The following is a 25182-nucleotide window of genomic DNA, read 5'->3' on the forward strand; positions in this document are numbered from 1 at the left end:
AGGAGAAAAAAGCACAACAAGCTAAGTCATAGAAAACCAGAGAGGTTGGTAACTATGCAGCATGCCTACGATGTTCCTAGACGCCTCGTCACGGCCGGAGGACTAAATAAGCCTAAAGCAAGAAAAGGGAAAACTAACTGCCCCAGAGCAGACCCCAAAGGAATAGATAGCCCCCACACATGTATTGACGGTGAAACAAGATGAAGGCACAAACACAGGCAGGAAAATAGGCTGAGCAAATGATGGGGCCCAAACTAACTAGACAGGAAAGGAAAGACACTGTCAACAACCTGCAAAAAATCCTACAAAAATCATGTCCAAAACTTCTGATATCAAAATTATCCCTGAAGTCACTAGACTTCTCCCACTATATCAGCGCTCTGAAATATTCTGAAACAGAGCAAAAAGAGACCGAACTAATAAGGGACAAAAAGCCAATTGGCAAAATACTGATAAATAAGAGTGGAAATTCAGCACAGCCCCCAGCAGGGGCTGGCTGACCACACCAAAAAACTGAATTGAAAAAAGTGTGAACATTAGCAGAAAAAATTAGCTTTAGATGACTGGAACAGAGCTGAAAACCAAGAGCTGACCAGCAACTGAATAGGGCGTCGGCTGTCTTAAATCCAATCTGAGACTCCTGAGATCCAATCGTCATCCTCATTCTCAGGTGGCAGATTTCCACCAATCAAATCAGCCTCTCTACCTCCTGTTACCACCAGAGGGAGTTTGGAAGGAGAACTCACAACTGGTGAACCAGAGAATGAACTCACAACAGACTCCTTCCTGAAAAAGTGGGACTTCAACCTGGCCTACGCGTTCCCTCCGTTATCCCTGTTACCTCTGGTGGTGAGGAAGATTAGAGAGGACACGGCAAGATTTATACTGATTGCCCCTTTCTTGCCCAGACGGGCTTGGTTCTCATGGCTAAGAACTATGGCAGTCTGTGATCTCTGGGTACTGCCGGATCTGCCAGATCTCCTCTTCCAGGGACCAATCAACCATCTACAAGTAGCGGGGCACCACATGATGGCGTGGGGTTTCAAAGGGCATTGTTGAGGGATAGAGGATTCTCCCCGAGTCTAATAGCCACTCTTCTAAAAAGTAGGAAGGCAATTTCAACAAATATCTATGCCAGGACCTGGAGAAAATTTTTGACCACTTCTGAGTTTAGGGCAGAAGAGGGGTTACCTATAGGCCAGATTCTGGAATTTCTGCAGAATTGTCTAGAATTAAGGCTTGCCACTAGTACCCTGAAAGTGCAGGTTTCCGCCCTTGGTGCATTATTCAACTGTAATATAGCTAAGAATTACTGGGTCTCCATATTTATCAAAGCAGCTGGCAGATCTAGGCCCATACATAAAGGAAGGTGTGTACCATGGGACTTGAACTTAGTCCTTACGGCTTCGTTTGAACCCATGGTATCTGCCTCGATCAAGGTCTTATCCCTCAAAGTTGCTTTTTTAGTAGCTATTACTTCAGCGCGTAGAATAAGTGATATCCAAGCACTCTCTAGAATTCCTCCATACACGCAGATTTTAGATGAAAGGGTAGTGCTTAGACAAGACCCCGCATACCTGCCCAAAGTTGCCTCGGACTTCCATAGGTCACAAGAGATAGTCCTCCCCTCCTTCCTCCCTAACCCTACTAATCAGAAAGAGGACAAGCTTCACACGTTGGATGTTAGGAGATGTCAACTTGAGTATCTATCTGTCACTAATCCCTGGAGAAGGGGAAATGCCTTGTTTATATCCTTCCGGGGCCCTAGGAAAGGTTTTAGGGTTTCGAAATGTACGTTAGCAAGATGGATTAGGGAGGTTATCTCTCTAGCTTATACAGCAGATGGCGGTCCGGCTCCACAGAATCTAAGGGCGCATTCCACTCGAGCCATGGCGTCCTCTTGGGCAAAAAGATCTGGAGTGTCCATTGATCAAATATGTAAGGCAACCACATGGTCATCCCCTTCCACCTTTTGTAATCATTATAGGCGGGACATGGGTGCTTCCTCAGATCTCACCTTCGGGTTAAGGGTGCTGCAGGCTGTAGTCCCTCCCTAAGATAGTGTTTATATCTCTGTAATTCTCTCGTGGTGCTGTCATGGGGTCCAAATAAAGCATTTAGTTACGTACCGGTAATGGTTATTTTTCGGATACCCATGACAGCGCCCTTAGTTCCCTCCCTTCACGCATGGGTGCGGACATCCTCTGCTCATAAGTGGTCACGTCTGTGAGATTGTTCAGGTTTTCGTGAATAGTTGTATAGATTCTGTATATATTGTGTAGATATTGGTGTATATTTTGTATATTTTCTGTGTCATTAATCATGGAGGTCCTCAAGCTCTGTAATACAATTGATGCGTGGGAGAGGTGCCGCCCTTTTTGTATCTGTAGGTTTCCTGTTCCTGAAGGGCGGATCCCCCCTCTCGTGGTTCTGTCATGGGTATCCGAAAAATACCGTTACGTAACTAAATGCTATTTCATTGGATTCTTTATGATTTTCCATCATCTCCTCATTCAGGTCCCACAATACTGGACCCTTTCAGTGGAGATCTTATATATAAGAGAATTTTCCTGACTGACTTGTCAAGGATGGATATGGACAGAGACAAAATGGCGGAGAAGATATTACACCTCACCCAAGAGATTCTCTTCCGAATTACTGGAGAGGTGAGAGATCCTGATGATGTCACATTACATCATTCTTATCTATGGGAATAACAGATGGACAGAACTGGAGAGGTGAGGACTCTGGAAATGTCTGTATTGAGATTTATTAATGTGTCTTTCCATAACCAGGATTACACAGTAGTGAAGAAGACCTCTATTGAGCGCTGTCAGGACCCTGTGTCTGAGGGATGGGGAAGACCCCTGAGCTCAATCACGGGGCCTCCACCTCACCCTCTGATACATGAGGACATCAATGACCAGAAGATCCTAGAACTCGCCTACGAGATGACTGAGCTGCTTACTGGAGAGGTGACACTGCTGGGAATGCTGGGACATTATACAGTAATGCTATGAAGGGATCGGGGGATGATGGTATCATTGTATGTGTCAGGTTCCTATAAGGTGTCAGGATGTCGCCGTCTATTTCTCCATGGAGGAGTGGGAGTATTTAGAAGGACATAAAGATCTGTACAAGGACGTCATGATGGAGGATCCCCAGCCCCTCACATCACCAGGTGATAGACAGGACTAAATACTCACGGCCTATAATTATCTGTGGGTAAAAAAATGAATTCAGTCCCTGTATGTGTTTCCTCCAGATATATCTAGTAAAAGGACAACACCAGAGAGATGTCCCCGTTCTCTCCTCCCACAGGACTGTAAACAAGAAGATCCCGATGTTCCTCAGGATCATCAGGTAGATGGAGAGAAGGTGTCATGAGATCTCCCCTATGATGTGTAGACGGCTGTGAAGGTCTTGTGCTCAGTCTTGTTTTATCCACCAGTATTATATGTTTTATAGTTGTGTAATGAGAATGGTGGAGATGGCAGGATTAGAGCTGATCATAGATGGGACTTCTCCATCTGTCTGTGACTTTTACAATATGTGTTTCAGGGTGAAGATCTGACCCATATTAATACTACAGAGATATATGTGAGAAGTGATGAGAGGTGTAAAGAAGAGATTTCAACAGATAACCGCTCAGGTGAGTAGTAGACTCTCTATTATTCACCGTTTGGTAGAATTTTGTTTTCGATTTTGCAGACTTTTTATTGAATTTGTACTCTGTTTTGTGAACCTACCTCACAAGCAGCTCTCTTCACAGCAGTTTATTATGCAATTGGTGGGGTTCTCAGGACCTGGAAATTTACCAATCTGCTGGCACTTAAAGGCACATTACAACTAAGAAGCTAAGTTGCAGCTTCACATGAGCAACGAGATGGCGTTAATCGGTTGCGGCATGGCATAAGAGCGCACTATAGGGCATTAACCCCTTAAGGACCAAGCCATTTTGTAGGTTAATGACCAGGCCTTAATTTTGAAAATCGGACCACTGTCACTTTATGAGGCTATAACTCTGGAACGCTGTAACGGATCCCGCTGATTCAGAGACTGTTTTTTCATGAGATATTGTACTTCATGTTAGTGGTAAAATGTCTTATGTCACTTGTGTTTATTTATGAAAAAAACAGAACTATGGCGAAAATGTTTAAAATTTTGCAATTTTCAAACTTTTAATTTTTATGCCGTTAAATCAGAGAGATATGTCACAAAAAATAGTTAATAAATAACATTTCCCACATGCCTACTTTACATCAGCACAATTTTGGAACCAAAATTTTTTTTGTTAGGAAGTTCTAAGGGTTAAAAGTTGACCAGCGATTTCTCATTTTTCCAACAAAATTTACAAAACCATTTTTTAGTGACCAACTCACATTTGAAGTGAGTTTGGGTGTCAATATAACAGAAAATACCCAAAAGTGACACCATTCTAAAAACTGCATCCCTCAAGGTGTTCAAAACCACAATCAAGAAGTTTATTTACCCTTTAGGTACTTAACAAGAACTGAAGCAATGTGGAAGAAAAAAAATGAACATTTAACTTTTTTCCCCCCAATTTTTTTTTTTTGGACACAATTTTTTTATTTTGCCAAAGGTATCAGGAGAAAATGAACCACAATATTTGTTGTGCAATTTCTCCTGAGTACAGCGATACCCCAAGTGTGGAGGAAGACCAATCTTTAGGCGCACGGCAGTGCTCAGAAAGGAAGGAGCATCATTTGAGATTTTGAATGTCAAATTGGCTGGAATCGAGAGCGGATGCCATGTCGTGTTTGGAGAGCCCCTGATGTAGTTAAACAGTGGAAACCCCCCATAAGTGACTCCATTTTGGAAACTAGACCCCCCCCAAGGAACTTATCTAAATGTGTGGTGAGCACTTTGAACCCCCAAGGGCTTCACAGGTTACAACTTAGAGCCGTAAAATTAAAAAATCATATTTTTTTCCAAAAAAATGATCTTTTCACACTCGATTCTTATTTTCCCAAGGGTAACAGGACCCCAAAAGTTATTGTGCAATTTGTCCTGAGTATGCTGATACCCCATATGTGGGGGTAAACCACTATTTGGATCCATGGCTCGGAATGGAAGCAGCGCCATTTGATATGCTGGAATATTTAGCAGTTGTCATGTTGCGTTTGGAGAGCCCCTGATGTGCCTAAACAGTGGAAACCCCCACAAGTGAACCCATTTTGGAAACGACCCCCCCAAGGAGCTTATCTAGATGTGTGGTGAGCACTTTGAACCCCAAGTGCTTCACTGAAGTTTATAACGTAGAGCCGTGAAAATAAAAAATCATATTTTTTTCCACAAAAATGATCTTTTTGCCCCCAAATTTTTATTATCAGAAGGGTAACAGGAGAAATAGGACCCCCAAAGTTGTTGTGTAATTTGTCCTGAGTACGCTGATACCCCATGTGTGGGGTGGAACCACTGTTTGGGCGCATGGCAGAGCTCAGTAGGGAAGGAGCGCCGTTTTGGAATGCAGACTTTGATGGCATGTTCTGCGGGTGTCATGTTGCATTTGCAGAACTCCTGATGTGCCTAAACAGTGAAAACTCCCCACAAGTGACCCATTTTGGAAACTAGACCCCCCAAGGAGCTTATCTAGATGTGTGGTGAGCACTTTGAACGCCAAGTGCTTCACATAAGTTGATAACGTAGAGCAGTGAAAATAGAAAAATCATATTTTTTCCACAAAAATGATCTTTTTGCCCCAAAAACTTTTATTTTCACAAGGGTAACAGGAGAAATTAGACCCACAAAGTTGTTGTGCAATTTGTCCTGAGTACGCTGATACCCCATTTGTGGGGGTAAACCACTGTGATCGCCTTACTGCGATCTTTGAGAGGCAGAATGAACAAATCCACAAAAGTTGAAGAACTGGTTTTATTTTTTATGCCGTTCCTCTTGCGGTATTAGTGATTAGGCGACTTTATTCCTCGGGTCGATGCGATTACAGATTTATACCTTTATTCATGTTTAGCTTCTGTCACACACTTAAAGACGTTTTTTTAAAAAAAAAAAAAATTGGAAAATGACGTTTTCAGCGGTACCATGTTTATTTATATCCATCCTTTTGATCTCGTGTTATTGCACTTTTTTCAAGCCGTCCACTGCTGTGTCTCCTGGGTCTTTGCAGTGACGTTCATTATAGGGCGCGCACTGACTACGTCATCGCGCCCTCTGCTGAAGTCACAGCAGGAGGACCCGGAGACACAGCGGTGCACGACGATTGAACGGGGACAGGTGAATATTGCTCCGCCCCGTCATACTCACACCCTCCTGGCGCACGGTCTTCTCAGCGGTCGTCTTCTTCGTGCGTTCACGTGGTACCGCTCATTACACTCATGAATATGCACATATTCATGAGTTTAATGAGTGGTACCACGTGACCGCTGAAAGCAGGAAGAAGACGACCGCTGGAGAAGCAGGGGCTGCAGAGACGTGCCAGGAGGGGTGAGTATGGTCTCTAACTCCCCCGCCCACCCCTTGTATATGACTCGCGACTAAGTCGAGAGGGGACTTTCACCCCCCAAAAATTGGCTGAAAATCTCGGCTTATACACGAGTATATACGGTACTGATATATAGTGCTCAGATACCAACATAGTGCCCAAATTATACCAAAATGTTCTAATATTCAGTGCATAATACCAACCATATAATACCAATATACACTGCTCAAAAAATAAAGGGAACACTCAAATAACACATCCTAGATCTGAATGAATGAAATATTCTCATTGAATACTTTGTTCTGTACAGTTGAATGTGCTGACAACAAAATCACACAAAAATCATCAATGGAAATCAAATTTATTAACCAATGGAGGCCTGGATTTGGAGTCACACACAAAATTAAAGTGGAATGTAATGTCTTTAAAAGAAGTCAAAATGATGCTCAGTAGTGTGTGTGGCCTCCACGTGCCTGTATGACCTCACTGTGCCTGTATGACCTCCCTACAACGCCTGGGCATGCTCCTGATGAGGCGGCAGATGGTTACCTGAGGCATCTCCTCCCAGACCTGGACTAAAGCATCCGCCAACTCCTTGACAGTCTGTGGTGCAACGTGATGTTGGTGGATGGAGCGAGACATGATGTCCCAGATGTGCTCAATCGGATTCAGGTCTGGGGAACGGGCGGGCAAGTCCATAGCTTCAATGCCTTCATCTTGCAGGAACTGTTGACACACTCCAGAAGTGTGTCACTAGAAGGATACAACTTATTTGCAAGAAACAGACTTGATAAACGAGGAGGGGGTGTCGCATTGTATGTTCGAAACGCGTATATCTGCACAGAGATTGAAGCTTCAGAGACTGGGAGTTCTGTGGAAACTGTTTGGGTAAGAATACAAGGACAGAACAATGGAAAGGACACCATTGTAGGCATTTACTACAGGCCGCCTGTGCAAGCCGAAGATATAGATGAACTCTTTATGCATCAGATGGCCAAGTTCTCCAAAAAATATGACATAGTTGTCATGGGAGATTTCAACTATCCAGACATTTGTTGGGAATCTCTCTCAGGCAAAACTAACAGGTCAAGGAAATTCTTATCCTCTCTTGCTGACAACTTTATCTTCCAAAAGGTAAGGGAGAAAACGAGGGGAACTGCTACCTTGGATCTAATCCTTATAAACAGGGAGGAAATGGTTGAGGAGGTAAAAGTGGCTGGGACCCTAGGAGGTAGCGACCATGCTATTTTAGAATTTTGGATTACTAGAGGTGGAAGACCTGTGAAGACTCAGACGTCAAGGTTAGATTTCAGAAAGGCAGATTTTAAGGGATTCAGAAAGAGAATTGGAGGGATCCAATGGCTGGATATCCTTAAAGACAAAAATGTCCAGGAAGGATGGGAAATTTTGAAAAATGAAATTCTCAAAGCACAGTTGTTAACAATTCCGAAAAGAGGGAAGAATAGGAAGCATTTAAGGAAACCAGGATGGATGAACACAGAACTTAAGCACATGCTAAAAAGGAAGAAAAAAATGTTTATAAAATGGAAAGAGGGAGGCATATCTAAAGAAGAATATAATGCTGTCTGCAGAACCTGCAGGGCACAAATCAGATTATCTAAAGCTGATAATGAACTGAGGCTTGCAAGAGATGTCAAAAGCAATAATAAAGGATTTTGGGGATATGTCAAAAGTAAAAGAAAAGTCAAAGATGCTATAGGATTTTTACAGGATGAAAATGATGAAATGGTAAGACAGGATGTTGAGAAGGCTGAACTTTTAAATTCCTATTTTGCATCTGTTTTCTCTCAGAAAGGAAATGCAACATCAACTGTTATTCACTGTCCTATTAAGGGAATAGAAGAATCCAGGATATCTATAAACAGAAAGATAGTGAGGAAACACTTAGCTAACCTAAATGAATTCAAGTCTCCAGGTCCAGATGAATTACACCCCAGAGTACTGAAGGAGATAGCAGAAGAAATTTTTGAACCCCTCTCCATAATCTTTGAAAATTCTTGGAGAACAGGAGAAGTGCCAGAAGACTGGAGAAGAGCAAATGTTGTTCCTATCTTCAAAAAGGGGAAGAAGGTGGACCCAGGCAACTATAGGCCGGTGAGTCTGACTTCTATACCAGGAAAGATCTTTGAACAAATTATTAAACAACATGTATGTCAATACCTGGATAAGAATGAAGTGATTAAACAGAGTCAGCATGGGTTTCTAACTAATAAGTCATGTCAGACTAACTTAATTTCCTTCTATGACGGTATCACTGATTGGGTGGATCAAGGAAATGCTGTAGATATAGTATATCTTGACTTCAGCAAAGCATTTGACAAAGTCTCTCATACAATCCTTATTGAAAAAATGACTAAGTATGGAATGGACAAGGCAACTGTTAGGTGGATTCATAACTGGCTTAGTGATCGGACCCAAAGAGTGGTCGTAAATGGCTGCACATCCAGTTGGAAGAATGTCTCAAGTGGGGTACCACAGGGCTCTGTCCTGGGCCCTGTATTGTTCAACATCTTTATCAACGATTTAGATGAAGGAATTGAGGGTAAACTGATTAAATTTGCTGATGACACAAAGCTAGGAGGGATAGCTAATACTAGAGAAGAGAGAGAGAGGATTCAAAAAGATTTAAATAAACTGGAGAAGTGGGCAGCAACTAACAGAATGGTTTTTAACAGGGAGAAATGCAAAGTACTACATCTGGGCAATAAAAATGAAAAAAGCATATATAGAATGGGAGGAATAGGGCTAAGTGACAGCACATGTGAAAAAGACTTGGGTATACTAATAGATCACAGACTGAATATGAGTCAACAGTGTGATGCAGCAGCAAAAAAGGCAAATGCAATTCTAGGATGTATTAACAGAAGCATACAGTCTAGATCACGTGAAGTCATTATTTCCCTCTACTCCTCTTTGGTCAGACCTCATCTGGAATATTGTGTCCAGTTTTGGGCACCACATTTTAAAAAAGACATCAACAAATTGGAGCAAGTTCAGAAAAGAGCGACCAGAATGGTGACCGGTCTGCAAACCCTGTCTTATGAGGAAAGGTTGCAGGATTTGGGAATGTTTAGTTTGCAAAAGAGAAGACTGAGAGGAGACTTAATAGCTGTCTACAAATATCTAAAGGGCTGTCACATTGTAGAAGGATCAACTTTATTCTCATTTGCACAAGGAAAGACTAGAAGCAATGGGATGAAACTGAATGGGAAGAGACACAGATTAGATATTAGAAAAAACTTTATGACAGTTAGAGTGATCAATGAGTGGAACAGGCTGCCACGAGAAGCGGTGAGTTCTCCTTCAATGGAAGTCTTCAAACAGAGGCTGGACAGACATCTGACTGGGATGATTTAGCGAATCCTGCTTTGAGCAGGGGGTTGGACCAGATGGCCCAGGAGGTCCCTTCCAACTCTACGATTCTATGATTCTATGATTCTATGATTCCAGCCATATGAGGTCTGGTATTGTCCTGCATTAGGAGGAACCCAGGGCCAACCGCACCAGCATATGGTCCCACAAGGGGTCTGAGGATCTCATCTTGGTACCTAATGACAGTCAGGCTACTTCTGATGAGCACATGGAGGGCTGTGTGGCCCTCCAAAGAAATGCCACCCCATACCATTACTGACCCACTGCCAAACTGGTCATGCTGAAGGATGTTGCAGGCAGCAGATCGCTCTTCACGGCATCCCCAGACTCTGTCACGTATGTCACATGTGCTCAGTGTGAACCTGCTTTCATCTGTGAAGAGCACAGGGCGACAGTGGCGAATTTGCCAATCCTGGTGTTCTGTGGCAAATGCCAAGCGTTCCGCACAGTGTTGGGTTGTGAGCACAACCCCCATCTGTGGTCGTTGGGCACTTAGACCATCCTCATGGAGTCGGTTTCTAACCGTTTGAGCAGACAAATGCACATTTGTGGCCTGCTGGAGGTCATTTTGCAGGGCTCTGGCAGTGCTCCTCCTGTTCCTCATTGCACAAAGGCAAAGGTAGCGGTTCTGCTGCTGGGTTGTTGCCCTCCTACAGCCCCCTCCACGTCTCCTGGTGTACTAGCCTGTCTCCTGGTAGCGCCTCCAGCCTCTGGACACTACGCTGACAGACACAGCAAACCTTGCCACAGCTCGGATTGATGTGCCATACTGGATGAGCTGTACTACCTGAGCCACTTGTGTGGGTTGTAGAGTCTGTCTCATGCTACCACGAATGTGAAAGCACAACCAACATTCAAAAGTGACCAAAACATCAGCCAGAAAGCATTGGTACTGAGATGTGGTCTGTGGTCCCCACCTGCAGAACCATTCCTTTATTGAGGGTGTCTTGATAATTACCAATAATTTCCATCTGTTGTCTATTCCATTTGCACAGCAGCATGTGAAATTGATTTTCAATCAGTGTTGTTTCCTAAGTGGACAGTTTGATTTCACAGAAGTTTGATTTACTTGGAGTTATATTCTGTTGTTTAAGTTTTTCCTTTATGTTTTTTGAACAGTGTACAATACCCAAATTATACCAACATACAATGCTCAAGTAATTCCATTCAAGTAATAAAACATCCTCTCTCTTCCATCCTGGTTCATGTAAAACTCTGTTTTGATTCTTCTGGATCTCTCTGCAGCATTTGACAATTTGGATCACCAGCTCCTCCTCACTATGCTCCTCTCCATCAGCTCCTTTTAGACGTCCAAAAATTATCCATTTTGGAGACTTTTTGTTAGGTTTATCCCATGCAGGGCTGAATTCCTTCTCTGTATGAAGCAACAGAGAAGCAAAAAAAATTCTGTCTGTTTAGGGGCGTTGACTACAGGAGCAGTTCAGTATGAAACCTAATGGACAGGGAGGAGATATCTGGGTTTGTAAGGGCTTTAGCACTGGCTGCTTCATCAGTACAGTTTGGATCATGATGAACAGGCTGGCAATGGTGTAGGGGAGTGCAGTAAGACGTCCCCTTTAAGGTCATCTCCCTTTAAGAAGTCCTAATGTATATATGTCATTATTCTTGGTACTGCTACACTCATAGTGTATTACCATTGTTTGCTTTATTGGTACTGCCACATCATATTGTGTTACAATGCTGTAAAGATTGTAATATATTGTGTTGTATAATGTTCTGCATATTTATGTATAGATTAGGGTAAGTTGGTGCATCCTTTGGGGTCATTAGAGGAGGGGACTATTATTACAGAGTTCCTAGATATGGGTAAGTGTAGTTCTGTAGTGGGCCACTAGATGGGGGTATACTAGTGGGCCTTGTTAGGTATAGCTGATAGGAAGTCCATAGAGGGTTAATTATAGAAGGAGCTGCTATGGGTTAAGTAAGTGTAGGAGATAGGAACAGGTTAGAAGGGCGAGGATGCCCGAAGTGTCCACAAGGGCTCTAGGCCCAGGATGACATAGCAGCTACGAAACATTCTGTTAGAAGAAAAGTGCACGGGCCCAGTCAGACGGGAGCTGGATGAGACCTAAGCACCCTGGGAGTTACGGTGTTTCACAGCAACAAGGAAAGGAGAGAATTACGTGGTCCAAGAGCCGTGCAGGGCGCAGAAGATTCCCAATGTGGCAGATCTTAAATAGGGCTGAAGCTTGTAAGTCTGGGGCGAAACGGATGAACAAGATCCCCTGTCTTGTGATCCTACAGAAGTGATGCTGCGGTACCGACTAGGGCGCTACTAACCCGTAATGTGCGTGAGGACAAAGAAAGCAGGAAAGGGAGAGTGCAGGAGGAATGCTGTGTGGACTGTAATGTTACTGATGTGCCCGGGAATGTTGAGGAGAAAAGTAAAATCGTTTGTTTGGCATCTGAACCGGTATCTGTGTCCGTTCTTTCAACCCTATACACCGAAATCGAGTGTACAGGAGATGTGCCGCATCGCAGTGGAATCCCTGACGGTGAACCAGGACTGTAATCAGGTACACGGGCAGAAGCAGTTTTTCTGTGGGAGGAGGCCAGGACACCAAGGCCCTGGTGTCCTCGGCCACGACTACCGTCCTGGCCAAATCCTACAATGGCATCATGGGTAGATCTATTCATTGGCATTAGTTCTGTTACCCAGCTGTACTGGCTAGGCTCGCCTACCGCCTCCTCTGGCCTCTGTCCTTTGCTGTGCTCTAAGGGTACCGTTGCACTTAAAGATGCACTAGCGATCCCGACAACGATACAACCTTGTCAGGATCGCTGGTGCATCGCTACATGATCGCTGATGAGCTGCCAAACAGGCAGCTTCACCAGCGATCAGCACCAGCGAGGAAACTGGTTTCTAAGGTAAATATCTGGTTACTAAGCGGCGCGCGGCACTTAGTTACCCGATGTGTACCTTTAGAAACCTTCGTGCACGCAGCTCCCGGCGCGAGCACGCAGGTTTTTAAGGTACACATCGGGTAACTAAGTGACGGGGTGACTGACTTTTAATACAATTTATTTCAAAGTTAAGCAGTTATAAAATAAATAATGTATATATATTTTTTTCTTGGCAGATGACTGTGTGTCAGAGGGACATGTGACAGTTTCTGATTTTGAAGCAGCTGATCATAGTACCACACCATATATAAACGAAGAGAATGACATTATTCCTGATCTCCTGCCAGCCCTTCACAGCAAAAATCTATCATCTATTCCTTATCAAGAGGGCCTATCTTTTGATTCATTGCAGACTGTTAAACAAAATATAAATAATAAAAGGGATGATGAACATGAAAAAGCTCATACAGGGGAGAAACCATTTACATGTACAGAATGTGGGAAATGTTTTACCAAGAAAACATATCTTACTGTACATCAGAGAATTCACATAGGGGAGAAGCCATTTTCATGTCCAGAATGTGGGAAATGTTTTAATTGCAGAGGAAATCTTGTTAAACATAAAAGAACTCACACAGGGGAGAAGCCATTTTCATGTTCAGAATGTAAAAAATGTTTTACAACTAAAACAAGCCTTACTATACATCAGAGAATTCACACAGGGGAGAAGCCATTTTCATGTAATGAATGTGGGAAATGTTTTACTTGCAATGGAGATCTTGTTAAACATAAAAGAACTCACACAGGGGAGAAGCCATTTTCATGTCATGAATGTGGGAAATGTTTTACTTGCAATGGAAGCCTTGTTAAACATATAAGAACTCACACAGGGGAGAAGCCATTTTCATGTCCAGAATGTGGGAAATGTTTTACGAAAAAAGGAAATCTTTCTGTACATCAGAAAACTCACACAGGGGAGAAGCCATTTTCATGTCCAGAATGTGAGAGATGTTTTACACAAAAAGGAAATCTTGTTGCACATCAGATAATTCACACAGGAGAGAAGTCATTTTCATGTTCGGAATGTGGGAAATATTTTAACAATAAAGCAAATTTTTTTTCACATCGGAGAATTCACACAGGGGAGAAGCCATTCTCATGTCCAGAATGTGATAAATGTTTTACTTTCAAAGGATATCTTGCTAAACACAAAAGAACTCACACAGGGGAGAAGCCATTTCCATGTTCAGAATGTGGGAAACACTTTACCACAAAAGCAAGTCTTACTGCACATCAGAGAAGTCACACAGGAGAGAAGCCATTTTCATGTCAGGAATGTGGGAAATGTTTTACTTGCAAAAGTGATCTTGCTAAACACAAAAACTCTCACACAGGGGAAAAGCTATTTTCATGTTCAGAATGTGGGAAATATTTTACCTATAAAACAAGTCTTGTTGCACATCTGAGAATTCACACAGGGGAAAAGCCGTTGTCATGTTCAGAATGTGGAAAATGTTTTACGACAAAATCAAATCTTACTGTACATCTGAGAACTCATATAAGGGAATAGCTATTTTAATGTTCAGAATGTGGAAATTGATCTTGTAAATACACTGTTCTTATGAGGATCAGAGGATACATAGAGAGGAGAAGCTATTTTCACAATGACAATAGGAAAATGTTTAACAAAGAAATTACATTTTGTTAAACATAATGCAAATTACACAGGGATGTAGCCATTTCTTGTTTTATAAAATGATTTACCGTATATACTCGTGTATAAGCCGAGATGATTTTCAGCACATTTTATTGTGCTGAAGACGCGCCCCTTGGCTTATACACGAGTCATTGTCCAGAATGCCGGTGGGGGGGAGGGGGAGCGGCGGAGCAGCGGCAGGAATCGGCGGCTGTGGCACAATGACAGCTGCAGCCACCAGCTTCAAGAAGATATCATACTCACTCTCCTAACGCCTTTGCTGCATCTCCGTCCTGGCGCTGGCAGCTCTTCCCCTGTGCTGAGCAGTCATGTGGTACTATTTATTAAGGTTATGAATATGCACGCGTCTCCACTTCCACAGGCGTGGAGCGCATATTCATTACCTTAAGGACCGGTACCATGTGACCGCTGAGCACAGGAAGAGCTCCCCCATCAGGACAATGGAGATGCAGCGACGGCACGAGGGGGGGTGAGCCATGCGGGAACGGGGAATCCACACATAGCAGGACAGGATGGGGAATCCACACATAGCAGGACAGGACAGGGGTAGCCACACATAGCAGGACAGGACAGGGGTAGCCACACATAGCCGGACAGGATGGTAGGGGGGAGCCACTCATAGCAGGACAGGACGGAGGAGCCATACATACAAGGACAGGATGGGGGAGGCACGCATAGCAGGACAGGGTTAAGGGGACAAAGCATACCCAGCTTATACTCGAGTCAATAAGCTTACCCAGATTTCCGTGGCAAAATTAGGTGCCTCCGTTTATACTCGGGTCGGCTTATACTCGAGTATATACAGTAATTGATGAAATGTAAAAGTTGAGTCACAAGTCTGAAAAGGGAAAGCAATTTAAAACACTTAATGATAATAATTAGGAAAATATACTGTATGTAATGACCAATAAACATCAGCAAGTGTAATACATATAACAATCCAAAATATTTCACCATGTATATAGAATACTTTGCTGTTATGTGAAGTCTACAATTGCATCATAAAGAGGTTGACCGGCCCTTGTCTGGTATACATAATCGGAACAGTTGCTGAGGCAAACGTCAGACAACAAGCATCTAATAATTATGGTGTCTTATTAATGAGATGACACAAACTGGGGACTGGATGGTTCCCTCTTCCACTGTCCTAATCAAATTCAACAGTATCTACCCACACCTGATACCAGACCACATGGTAGAGAGAGGTATCAGATCACCTCTTTAAAACTTGTAATGTATGATTAATAAACATTTACCTTTATTACTAATATCCATCTGTTTGCATCTTTATTTTTATTGTTTATATGTTAAGATAGTGACTTTGCTACTAGTTTAGTGATAGGACTCGCAAGCGTGAGGACCCTTGACGTTGGGATATGAGCTTGCATATCTTGGCCAAAATATCGACCAATACCTCACATATTTATATGAGCAGGTGCAGCCAAGCCCAGCACTTTGGGTTTTGTATACAGGAGTGTTCATATGGGATGCATTTAGAGAGTGCTAGCCAGCCCACCTAATTGAATAGTATGGTCGTGACTAATAGGCTGTGAACCAGACACTATGCATTACCTGCATGTGAACAGAGCCCTATACAGGCCTCTATTGTGCAAATATACAGCTCTGGCAAAAATTAAGAGACCACTGCAAAATTTTCAGTTAGTCTGATTTTTCTCTTTATAGGTATATTCATGCGTAAAATGTAAATTGTTCTTTTATTCTATAAACTACTGACAACATGTCTTTGAATTTCCAAGCACTACATTTTGTATTTTCAGAAGATGACAAATGGTCAAAATAACAAAAAAAATGCAGTGCTTGCAGACCTCAAATAATGCTAAGAAAACAAGTTCATTATCATTTAGAAACAACAATACTAATGTTTTAACTCAGGAAGAGTTCACAAATCAATATTTTGTGGAATAACCATGATTGTTAATCACAGCTCTCATGCGTCTTGGCTGCTTTCTACCAGTCTTTCACACTGATTTTGGGTGACCTTATGTCACTCCTGGTACAAAAATGTAAGGAATTCTTCTTTGATTGCTTGCGACTAGCCATCTTCCTCTTGATTACATTTCAGAGGTTTTCAATGGGGTTCAGGTCTGGAGATTGGGCTGCCCTTGACAGGGTTTTGATGTGGTGGTCCTTCATCCACACATTGATTGACCTAGCTGTGTGGCATGGCACATTGTTCTGCTGGAAAAACGAATCCTCAGAGTTGGGGAACATTGCCTGAGCAGAAGGAATCAACTGTTTTTCCAGGATAACCTTGTATGCAGCTTGATTCATACGTCCTTCGCAAAGATTAACCTCCCCAATTCCAGTCATGCTGAAGCATCCCCAGATCATCACTGATCCTCCACCGAATTTCAAGGTGGGTGCAAGTCACTGTGACTTGTACGTCTCTCCAGGTCTCCAACTAACCACTAGACGACCAGGTGTTGGGCAAAGCTGAAAATTAGACTCATTAGAGAATAATACCTTACTCCAGTCCTCCATGGTCCTTTCCTTATGGTCTTTGGCAAACTTCAGCCTGGCTCTCCTTGGCTTCTCATTGATGAAAAGCTTTATTCTAGCTTTACATGACTTGAGCCCTGCCTCTAGGGGCCTGTTACGAACTGTTCTTGCCGTGCACTTCACCTCAGCTGCCATTTCCCATTCCTTTTGTAGGTCACTTGATGTCATCCTGCAGTTGCTGAGTGACATTTGAATAAAATGACGGTCATCATGGTCAGTGGAGAGTCGTTTTTGCCCTCTGCCGGTCTGTAGCTTTGTTGTTCCCAATGTCTGCTGCTTGACCTTGTTGTAATGGACTGCCGTCTTAGAAATTTTAAGGATGGATGCAACATGATGCTCGCTGTATCCTTATGCTAGTAAAGCCATAATTGAGCCTTTCTTTTCCTCACTCAAGACTTCTTTTCAACTCCTTTGGCATAGTTAAAAGTTATTTTTTCATTCCTATTACTTTTGGGATACTACTAACGCTTGTTTTGCCATCCAGCTTGTCCTATTGCAAGAGGATTGTGAACACCACAGCAGGGTTTTTTAAACCTAATCAGAAGCACATTAAGCAGAATGAGGTGTACTCTGGTTGGAATTCAACTGACACTGGAATGGAATGGCTGTCAGACATGTCGAGAAGATGATTTTTTAAAAATTGGCAGTGGTCTCTTAATTTTTGCCAGTGCTGTATACTAAGCAGTCACCCCCTCCATTAATTGGTAGGCTGTGAGTGGCTGTCTATTTAGTATTTTGCACATGTGTTGCCAACATCTATGTTAAGATCGTGCCTTAGGACCTGCATAATTGAGGGAGAGCTGGTATGCAGTTTGTGTAGAAATAATGAAGCTAGATTTATATTACGGATCTCGGGTTTGTTAAAGTGAACCTGTCAGCAGGATTGTGCTCAGTAAACTACAGACCCTGTCAGGTTGTCGCCGTTTTACTCATCATGATTTATTGGTTGATGAAATCCATCTTGTGGTTGTTTAATCTTTATTTGCAGTTTTCAGTTAATGAAATTCTTGTGCACAGGGCAGCCTGTGGAGAGGGGTCTTTCTGTGGTGCTCTGCTTACATATTCATCCTGAGGGCCGTCGCCATTTTGATTAAAGAGAACCTGTCACGAGGTTAGGCTGATATGAGATGCAGCCACAGCCTTTCAGGGCTTATATACAGCATTCTATAATGCTGTATATGTGTCCCCAATCCGACCTGGAAGAACCTGTGGGGCAGTCCGTTCTGGGGGTTGTCGCTCTTCTTGGTCCTGCGCCTCCCATCTTCTTGTGATGCTGTCCTCCTTCTTGGTTTGTGTGGATGAGACGTCCCTGAATCATCCATACAGTCTGCTCGGCATCACGCTCCTGCGCAGGTGTACCTATCTGCCCTATTGAGGGCAGAGGAAAGTCCTGCAGTGCGCATGCACTGGGCCTCTCCCGGCGCCTGCTCACTGCAGTACTCAACTACAGCATAGGCGCCAATGCCTGCGTGATGAATGTATTTTTTTCAAACAGTATGATAAGCAGTATGTAAAATAGGGGGCAGGTCACTGTGACCTGTCATAAGCCATCAGGATGAACATGTAAGCAGAACACCACATAAAGACCCCCATAGGCCGCCCCGGAGCACGAGAATCTCATTAACTGAAAACTACAAATAAAAATAAAACAACAACCACAAGACGGATGTCATCAACCCAAGTATCATTTTAATCAAAATAACGGCTCCAACATTACAGTATCTAATTTACTCAGTTCAGTCCCGCTGACAGGTTCATTTTAAGACACTTCCATTTTGGAAATTTTTCTAATTTTAGGGGACTAGTATACAGTGGGTATGGAAAGTATTCAGACCCCTTTAAATTTTTCACTCTTTGTTTCATTGCAGCCATTTGGTAAATTCAAAAAAGTTCATTTTTTTTCTCATTAATGTACACTCTGCACCCATCTTGACTGAAAGAAAAACAGAAATGTAGAAATTTTTACAAATTTATTAATAAAGAAAAACTGAAATATCACACGGTCATAAGTATTCAGACCCTTTGCTCAGATGCTCATATTTAAGTCGCATGCTGTCCATTTCCTTGTGACCCTCATTGAGATGGTTCTACTCCTTCATTGGAGTCCAGCTGTGTTTAATTAAACTGACAGGACTTGATTTGTAAAGGCACACACCTGTCTATATAAGACCTCACAGCTCACAGTGCATATCAGGCCAAATGAGAATCATGAGATCAAAGGAACTGGTCAAGGAGCTCAGAGACAGAATTATGGCAAGGCACAGATCTGGCCAAGGTTACAAAAGAATTTCTGCGGTACTCAGGAACCAAGGTTCCTAAGAGCACAGTGGCCTCCATAATCCTTTACACCCTCGGGGGTGGTTTGCATGTTAATGACCGGGCCAATTTTTACAATTCAGACCACTGTCCCTTTATGAGGTAATAACTCTGGAACGCTTCCATGGATCCCGGTGATTCTGACAATGTTTTCTCATGACATATTGTACTTCATGTTAGTGGTAAAATATCTTTGATATAACTTGTGTTTATTTGTGAAAAAAAAACGGAAATTTGGTGAAAATTTTGCAATTTTCCAACTTTGGATTTTCATGCCCTTAAATAACAGATTTGTCACATAAAATACGTAATAAGTAACATTTCCCACATGTTTACTTTATATCAGCGCAATTTTGTAACTAAATTTTTTTTTTTTGCTAGGAAGCTATAAGGGTTAAAAGTTAAACAGCGACACTTTGAGGGCTCTATATGATAGAAAATACCCAAAAGTGACATCATTATAAAAACTGCACCCCTGAAGTTGCTCAAAACCTCATTCAAGAAGATTATTAACAGTTCTGGTGCTTTACCTTCTCATTTATGATGGATGCTAGTTTTCACTAGGGTATCAATGTGCGCTTTGTGCTTTAACCCCTTCCCGACCTTTGACACCACGTAAGCGTCATGAAAGTCGGTGCTAATCCGACCCATGATGACTATGTGGCGTCATGAATTGACAGCCCCCCTGCAGGTCGGGTGACCGGAGTCACTGAAAGGTCACCCGACCCACATACAGGACCCTTTGTGCTTCACCCCAGTGGGAGTGGTTCACCCTCCCCGTGGCTACGATCTCTCTGATTGGCTGTTGAAAGTGAAACAGCCAATCAGAGCGATAGTAATATTTCATCAATGAATTTTGATGAAATGTTACAATCCAACCATAGCCGATGCTGAAATAGCATCGGGCATGACTGGAGTCACCGATCCGACCCCCCCGCCGACTGATGGGGCGATAGGTCCCTGCCATGAGTGACGGGGACGATTGAGTCCTGCTGTGGCTCCCGGTGTCACGCCGTTCCGGATCATGGTGCCGCAGTGCGCCCGTCGAATCTGCCAAACTTCCATTCATTAATTTTGATCACTATGATAGATCCTATCACAGTGATCAAAATTAAAAAAATAGTAAATCACCCCCCCTTATCACCTCCATAGGTAGGGACAAATAATAAAATAAATAGTATTTTTATTTTTCTATTAGGGTTAGAATTAGGGTTAGAATTAGGGTTGGGGTTAGGGTTGGAACTAGGGTTAACATTGGGGTTAGGGTGTGTTGGGGTTAGGGTTGGGATTAGGGTTACAGGTGTGTTGGGGTTAGGGTTATGGTTAGGGTTGGGATTAGGGTTATGGGTGTGTTGGGGTTAGGGTTATGGTTAGGGTTGGGATTAGGGTTAAGGATGTGTTGGGGTTAGGGTTGTGGTTAAGGGTGTGTTGGGGTTAGGGTTGGAGTTAGAATTGAAGGGTTTCCACTGTTAAGGCACATCAGGGGGTCTCCAAACATGACATGGCGCCACCATTGATTCCAGCCAATTTTGCATTCAAAAAGTCAGACAGTGCTCCCTCCCTTCCAAGCCCCGACATAGAATCATAGAATCGTAGAGTTGGAAGGGACCTCCTGGGCCATCTGGTCCAACCCCCTGCTCAAAGCAGGATTCACTAAATCATGTGCCCAAACAGTGGTTTTCCCCAACATATGGGGTATCAGCGAACTCAGGAAAAATTGCACAACAACATTGGGGTCTAATTTCTCCTGTTACCCTTGGGAAAATAAAAAATTGGGGGCTAAAAAATTTTTGTGGAAAAAAATGATTTTTTTATTTCACGGCTCTGCATTATAAACTTCTGTGAAGCACTTGGGGGTTCAAAGTGCTCACCACAGATCTAGATAAGTTCCTTGAGGGGTCTAGTTTCCAAAATGGGGTCACTTGTGGGGGGTTTCCACATATGGGGTACCAGCGTACTCAGGACATACTGTACAACAACTTTTGGGGTCCAATTTCTCCTGTTACCCTTGTGAAAATAAAAATTTGCGGGCTAAAAAAATCATTTTTTGAGGAAAAAAATGATTTTTTATTTTCATGGCTCTGCGTTATACACTTCTGTGAAGCACTCGGGGGTTCAAAGTGCTCACTATGCATCTAGATAAGTTCCTTAGGGGGTCTAGTTTCCAAAATGGGGTCATTTGTGGGGGAGCTCCAAAGTTTAGGCACACAGGGGCTCTCCAAACACGACATGGTGTCCGCTAACGATTGGAGCTAATTTTCCATTCAAAATGTCAAATGGCGCTCCTTCCCTTCCGGGCCCTGCCGTGCGCCCAAACAGTGGTTTATGACCACATATGAGGTATCGGTGTACTCAGGAGAAATTGCCCAACAAATTGTAGTATCCATTTTATCCTGTTGCCCATGTGAAAATAAAAAAAACTGAGGCTAAAAGAAAATGTTTGTGAAAAAAAGTACTTTTTTTTACGGATCAATTTGTGAAGCACCTGGAGGTTCAAAGTGCTTACTATGCATCTAGATAAGTTCCTTGGGGGGTCTAGTTTCCAAAATGTGGTCACTTGTGGGGGAGCTCCAATGTTTAGGCAGACAGGGACTCTCCAAACGTGACATGGCAACCGCTAAATATTCCAGCATGTTTTCCATTCAAAAAGTCAAATGGAGCTCCTTCCCTTCTGAGCCCTGCCGTACGCACAAACAATGGTTTATGACCACATATGAGGTATTGGTGAACTCAGGAGAAATTGCCCAACAAATTTTAGGATCCATTTTATCCTGTTGCCCATGTAAAAATGAAAAAAGTTGATGCTGAAAGAAAATTTTTTTTGGAAAAATTAAAATGTCCATTTTTTCCTTTCACGTTGCTTTAGTTCCTGTGAAGCACCTGAAGGGTTAATAATCTTCTTGAATGTAGTTTTGAGTAACTTGAGGGGTACAGTTTTTAGAATGTGTCAATTTTGGGTATTTTCTGCCATATAGACCCCTCAAAGTGACTTCAAATGTGAGGTGGTCCCTAAAAAAAATGGTTTTGTAAATTTTGTTGAGAAATCGCTGGTCAATTTTTAACCCTTATAACTTCCTAACAAAAAAAAAAATTTGTTTCCAAAATTGTGCTGATGCAAAGTAGACATGTGGGAAATGTTATTTATTAACTATTTTGTGTCACATAATTATCTGGTTTTAACAGAATAAAAATTCAAAATTTTCACAAATAAACGCAAAAATTATCAACCTAAATTTACCACTATCATGAAGCCCAATATGTCTCGAAAAAGCAATCTCAGAATCACCTGGATCCATGGAAGCGTTCCTGAGTTATTACCTCATAAAGGGACACTGGTCAGAATTGCAAAAAATGGCCAGGTCATTAAGGTCAAAATAGGCTTAATAATTTTAAATTTTAAATTATTTATTTTGCGGGACGACTTGATGTTTTTATTGGTAACAAAAAAATATAATATAGCCAGCTCACCAGCAACCACCGCAGAGACCTCGGAACTTCGTCCAGACAGACGTGGAATCAATGTAGAAAAGAAGGATTTGTAGTTCCAGCTGCGTACAAAACACTTTAACTTGCTTTATTCATTTTCAATTAAAAACAAACAGTCAGATGACAGGTATCTCTCCAGAAATAGTGGCAATACCCATAAGATCGGCTTTACGCGTTTCGATCTGTACGATCTTTGTCAAAAGCCTATGTCAGTACCTATCCACACGATGAAATCCATCCCGGTGGGGGAATACACCAGAATAAAACGAAATTGTAGCCAAGAATCGGATTTAGTTAGAGAATTCAAGCAGGTTTCAGATAAACTAAAAAACCACAAATACCCTATGTGGACATTGAATAGAGCTCAGAAGATAGTACAAAATAAAAAACGTGTAGAGTTAATTAAGTCTAGTGCTCGCAAAAGCCATAATAAAGATTGGAATAGTAAACCTTATATATGTTTCTAGTACAGCCCACAATTTACACAGATAAAGAAAATCATAAATATCTGCCGGTATTATATGAAGATGAAAAATTGAGCACGATGCTTCATACAGGAGTAAATGTGGTTTGTAGACGAGCGCCAACACTTGGCAATAAACTCTCACCTAGTATGTTTTTTCTGCATAAGAAAAAACCTTTGCAAAATTGGTTAAATTGTGTGGGTTTTTATAGATGCGGCTCCAACAATTGCAAGACTTGCGCACATGCGCTAGTGATCAAAGATTTTTTTGGAGGGTAGTGATCAGAGTAAATTTTAAATCAAACGTGGTTTATAGAATAAGCTGTAAGATTTGTAAACTGTCATATGTTGTTAACACTCTGTTTCGAGGAGACGATGCTAGAAGACGACTCCTCACTAGAGTGGCGTATTGGATATATCGGTTAAATACGAGATTTCTACATGGTCTTAATAGACGCAATGATTTGGCGCTTCACTATAGTTAAATTGATAGCTATATATAACATGGTATTAAATGTATGAGTAATAGTTTTTTCTTTTATATTTTTAATTAACTTCTTGTCCTTTCCTCCATGCTTCACATATATGCAGATCATGTGATTTTATAGTGTAATACCATTGGTTCGTTCCTTCTATATAGAAGCATGTGGATAGGTACTGACATAGGCTTTTGACAAAGATCGTACAGATAGGACCGGCTTTACGCATTTCGATGTGTATTGACACTATTTCTGGAGAGATACCTGTCATCTGACTGTTTGTTTTTAATTGAAAATGAATAAAGCAAGTTAAAGTGTTTTTAACACAGCTGGAACTACAAATCCTTCGTTTTTATTGGTACCCTTTTCAGTTACATGACATTCTTTTGATCAATTCTATTCCGATTTTTGGGAGTCAGAATGAGCAAAAACCAGCAATTCATGAATTTCTTTTTGGGGGGAGGTTTTCACCATTCCGTGTGTGGTAAAATTGATAAGGCAGTGTCACGGGGTCCTTCTCTGGTATCACGCAATCAACAGAGCAAGCGAAGAGTGAACAATTCCAAGACCTTTATTCAGGCAAAAATACGAAAAGGTCCATATTCAGTCCACCACACAAAGGATAAGATAGTCCAGAATAAGAATGCAGTCCAGTATCAGGATAAAATGTCCAGGGAAACGAGATTTCAAAACTCTAGCACCAAAGGATAAAAATGGGTCCTTCTCTCTGAAATGCAGCCTTTTCACGATCTTGTCTCTACCGGAACTGACTTGTCCAGCTGCCGTTCTTCCCCCAACCCCCTTCCTTGTGCAGGGGTAGTCAAACAAGTTGCCTCCCAGAAGAGAACAAAGGGCCTTAGGGATTAATGCACTACAGGGGGTCATCAAGAGACATATACAGTGAGGCTGTAGACTTACAATGTAATAAGAAAAACACTATGAAAATAACTGGAATTGTTAAAAATAGGAATATACAAAAAATGACATCCACATAACATATCACACCATCACAACCTCTCCCCCCCATAATAAGGGAGCACTCAGTGAGGTCTACACAGACCTCTGGCCTGCTCACTTTAGTCCACATTGCTCAGTTATTTATAATTCCTTGTACAGTGGCAGGGGTAGGTTGGCCTGGGGAGCCTATGGTTCTTCTTGTCGAGACAGTCCATCGGCGTTCTTGTGTTGGCTTCCTCGCTTGTATTGGATGGAGAAGCTGTAGGGTTGTAAGGACAAGCTCCACCGCAGCAATCTTCCATTGTTCGCTGATACGCGATTCAGCCATGTGAGGGGGTTGTGGTCTGTAACAATTGTAAAGTCTCTGCCATACAAGTAGGGCTGCAATTTTTTTAGCGCCCATACGATGGCAAGGCACTCCTTTTCAATAGTGGCATAGGCAACTTCCCGATCCAGTAGTTTCCGACTGGCAAAAGCAACAGGATGTTCTTCTCCGGCGGCGTTCACTTGGCTAAGTACTGCC

At 42.3% G+C, this 25182-nt stretch overlaps 1 protein-coding gene across 1 annotated transcript in view; it reads left to right on the forward strand.

The window, feature by feature from the left end:
* The window catches only part of LOC141055947 (uncharacterized), a 161153-nt gene that overhangs the window by 101307 nt on the left and 34664 nt on the right, over positions 1–25182 (forward strand). Inside the window, exons 9-14 of the mRNA XM_073552644.1 lie at positions 2518–2666; positions 2796–2975; positions 3058–3181; positions 3266–3363; positions 3562–3652; positions 12958–14290. Coding sequence (XP_073408745.1) covers positions 2518–2666; positions 2796–2975; positions 3058–3181; positions 3266–3363; positions 3562–3652; positions 12958–14290 — 1975 coding nt within the window. The remainder of the gene's footprint in view (positions 1–2517; positions 2667–2795; positions 2976–3057; positions 3182–3265; positions 3364–3561; positions 3653–12957; positions 14291–25182) is intronic.

Source organism: Dendrobates tinctorius, unplaced genomic scaffold (assembly GCF_039654945.1).
Source record: "Dendrobates tinctorius isolate UK_male_01 unplaced genomic scaffold, ASM3965494v1 ptg000192l, whole genome shotgun sequence".
Taxonomy (NCBI): Eukaryota; Metazoa; Chordata; class Amphibia; order Anura; family Dendrobatidae; genus Dendrobates; species Dendrobates tinctorius.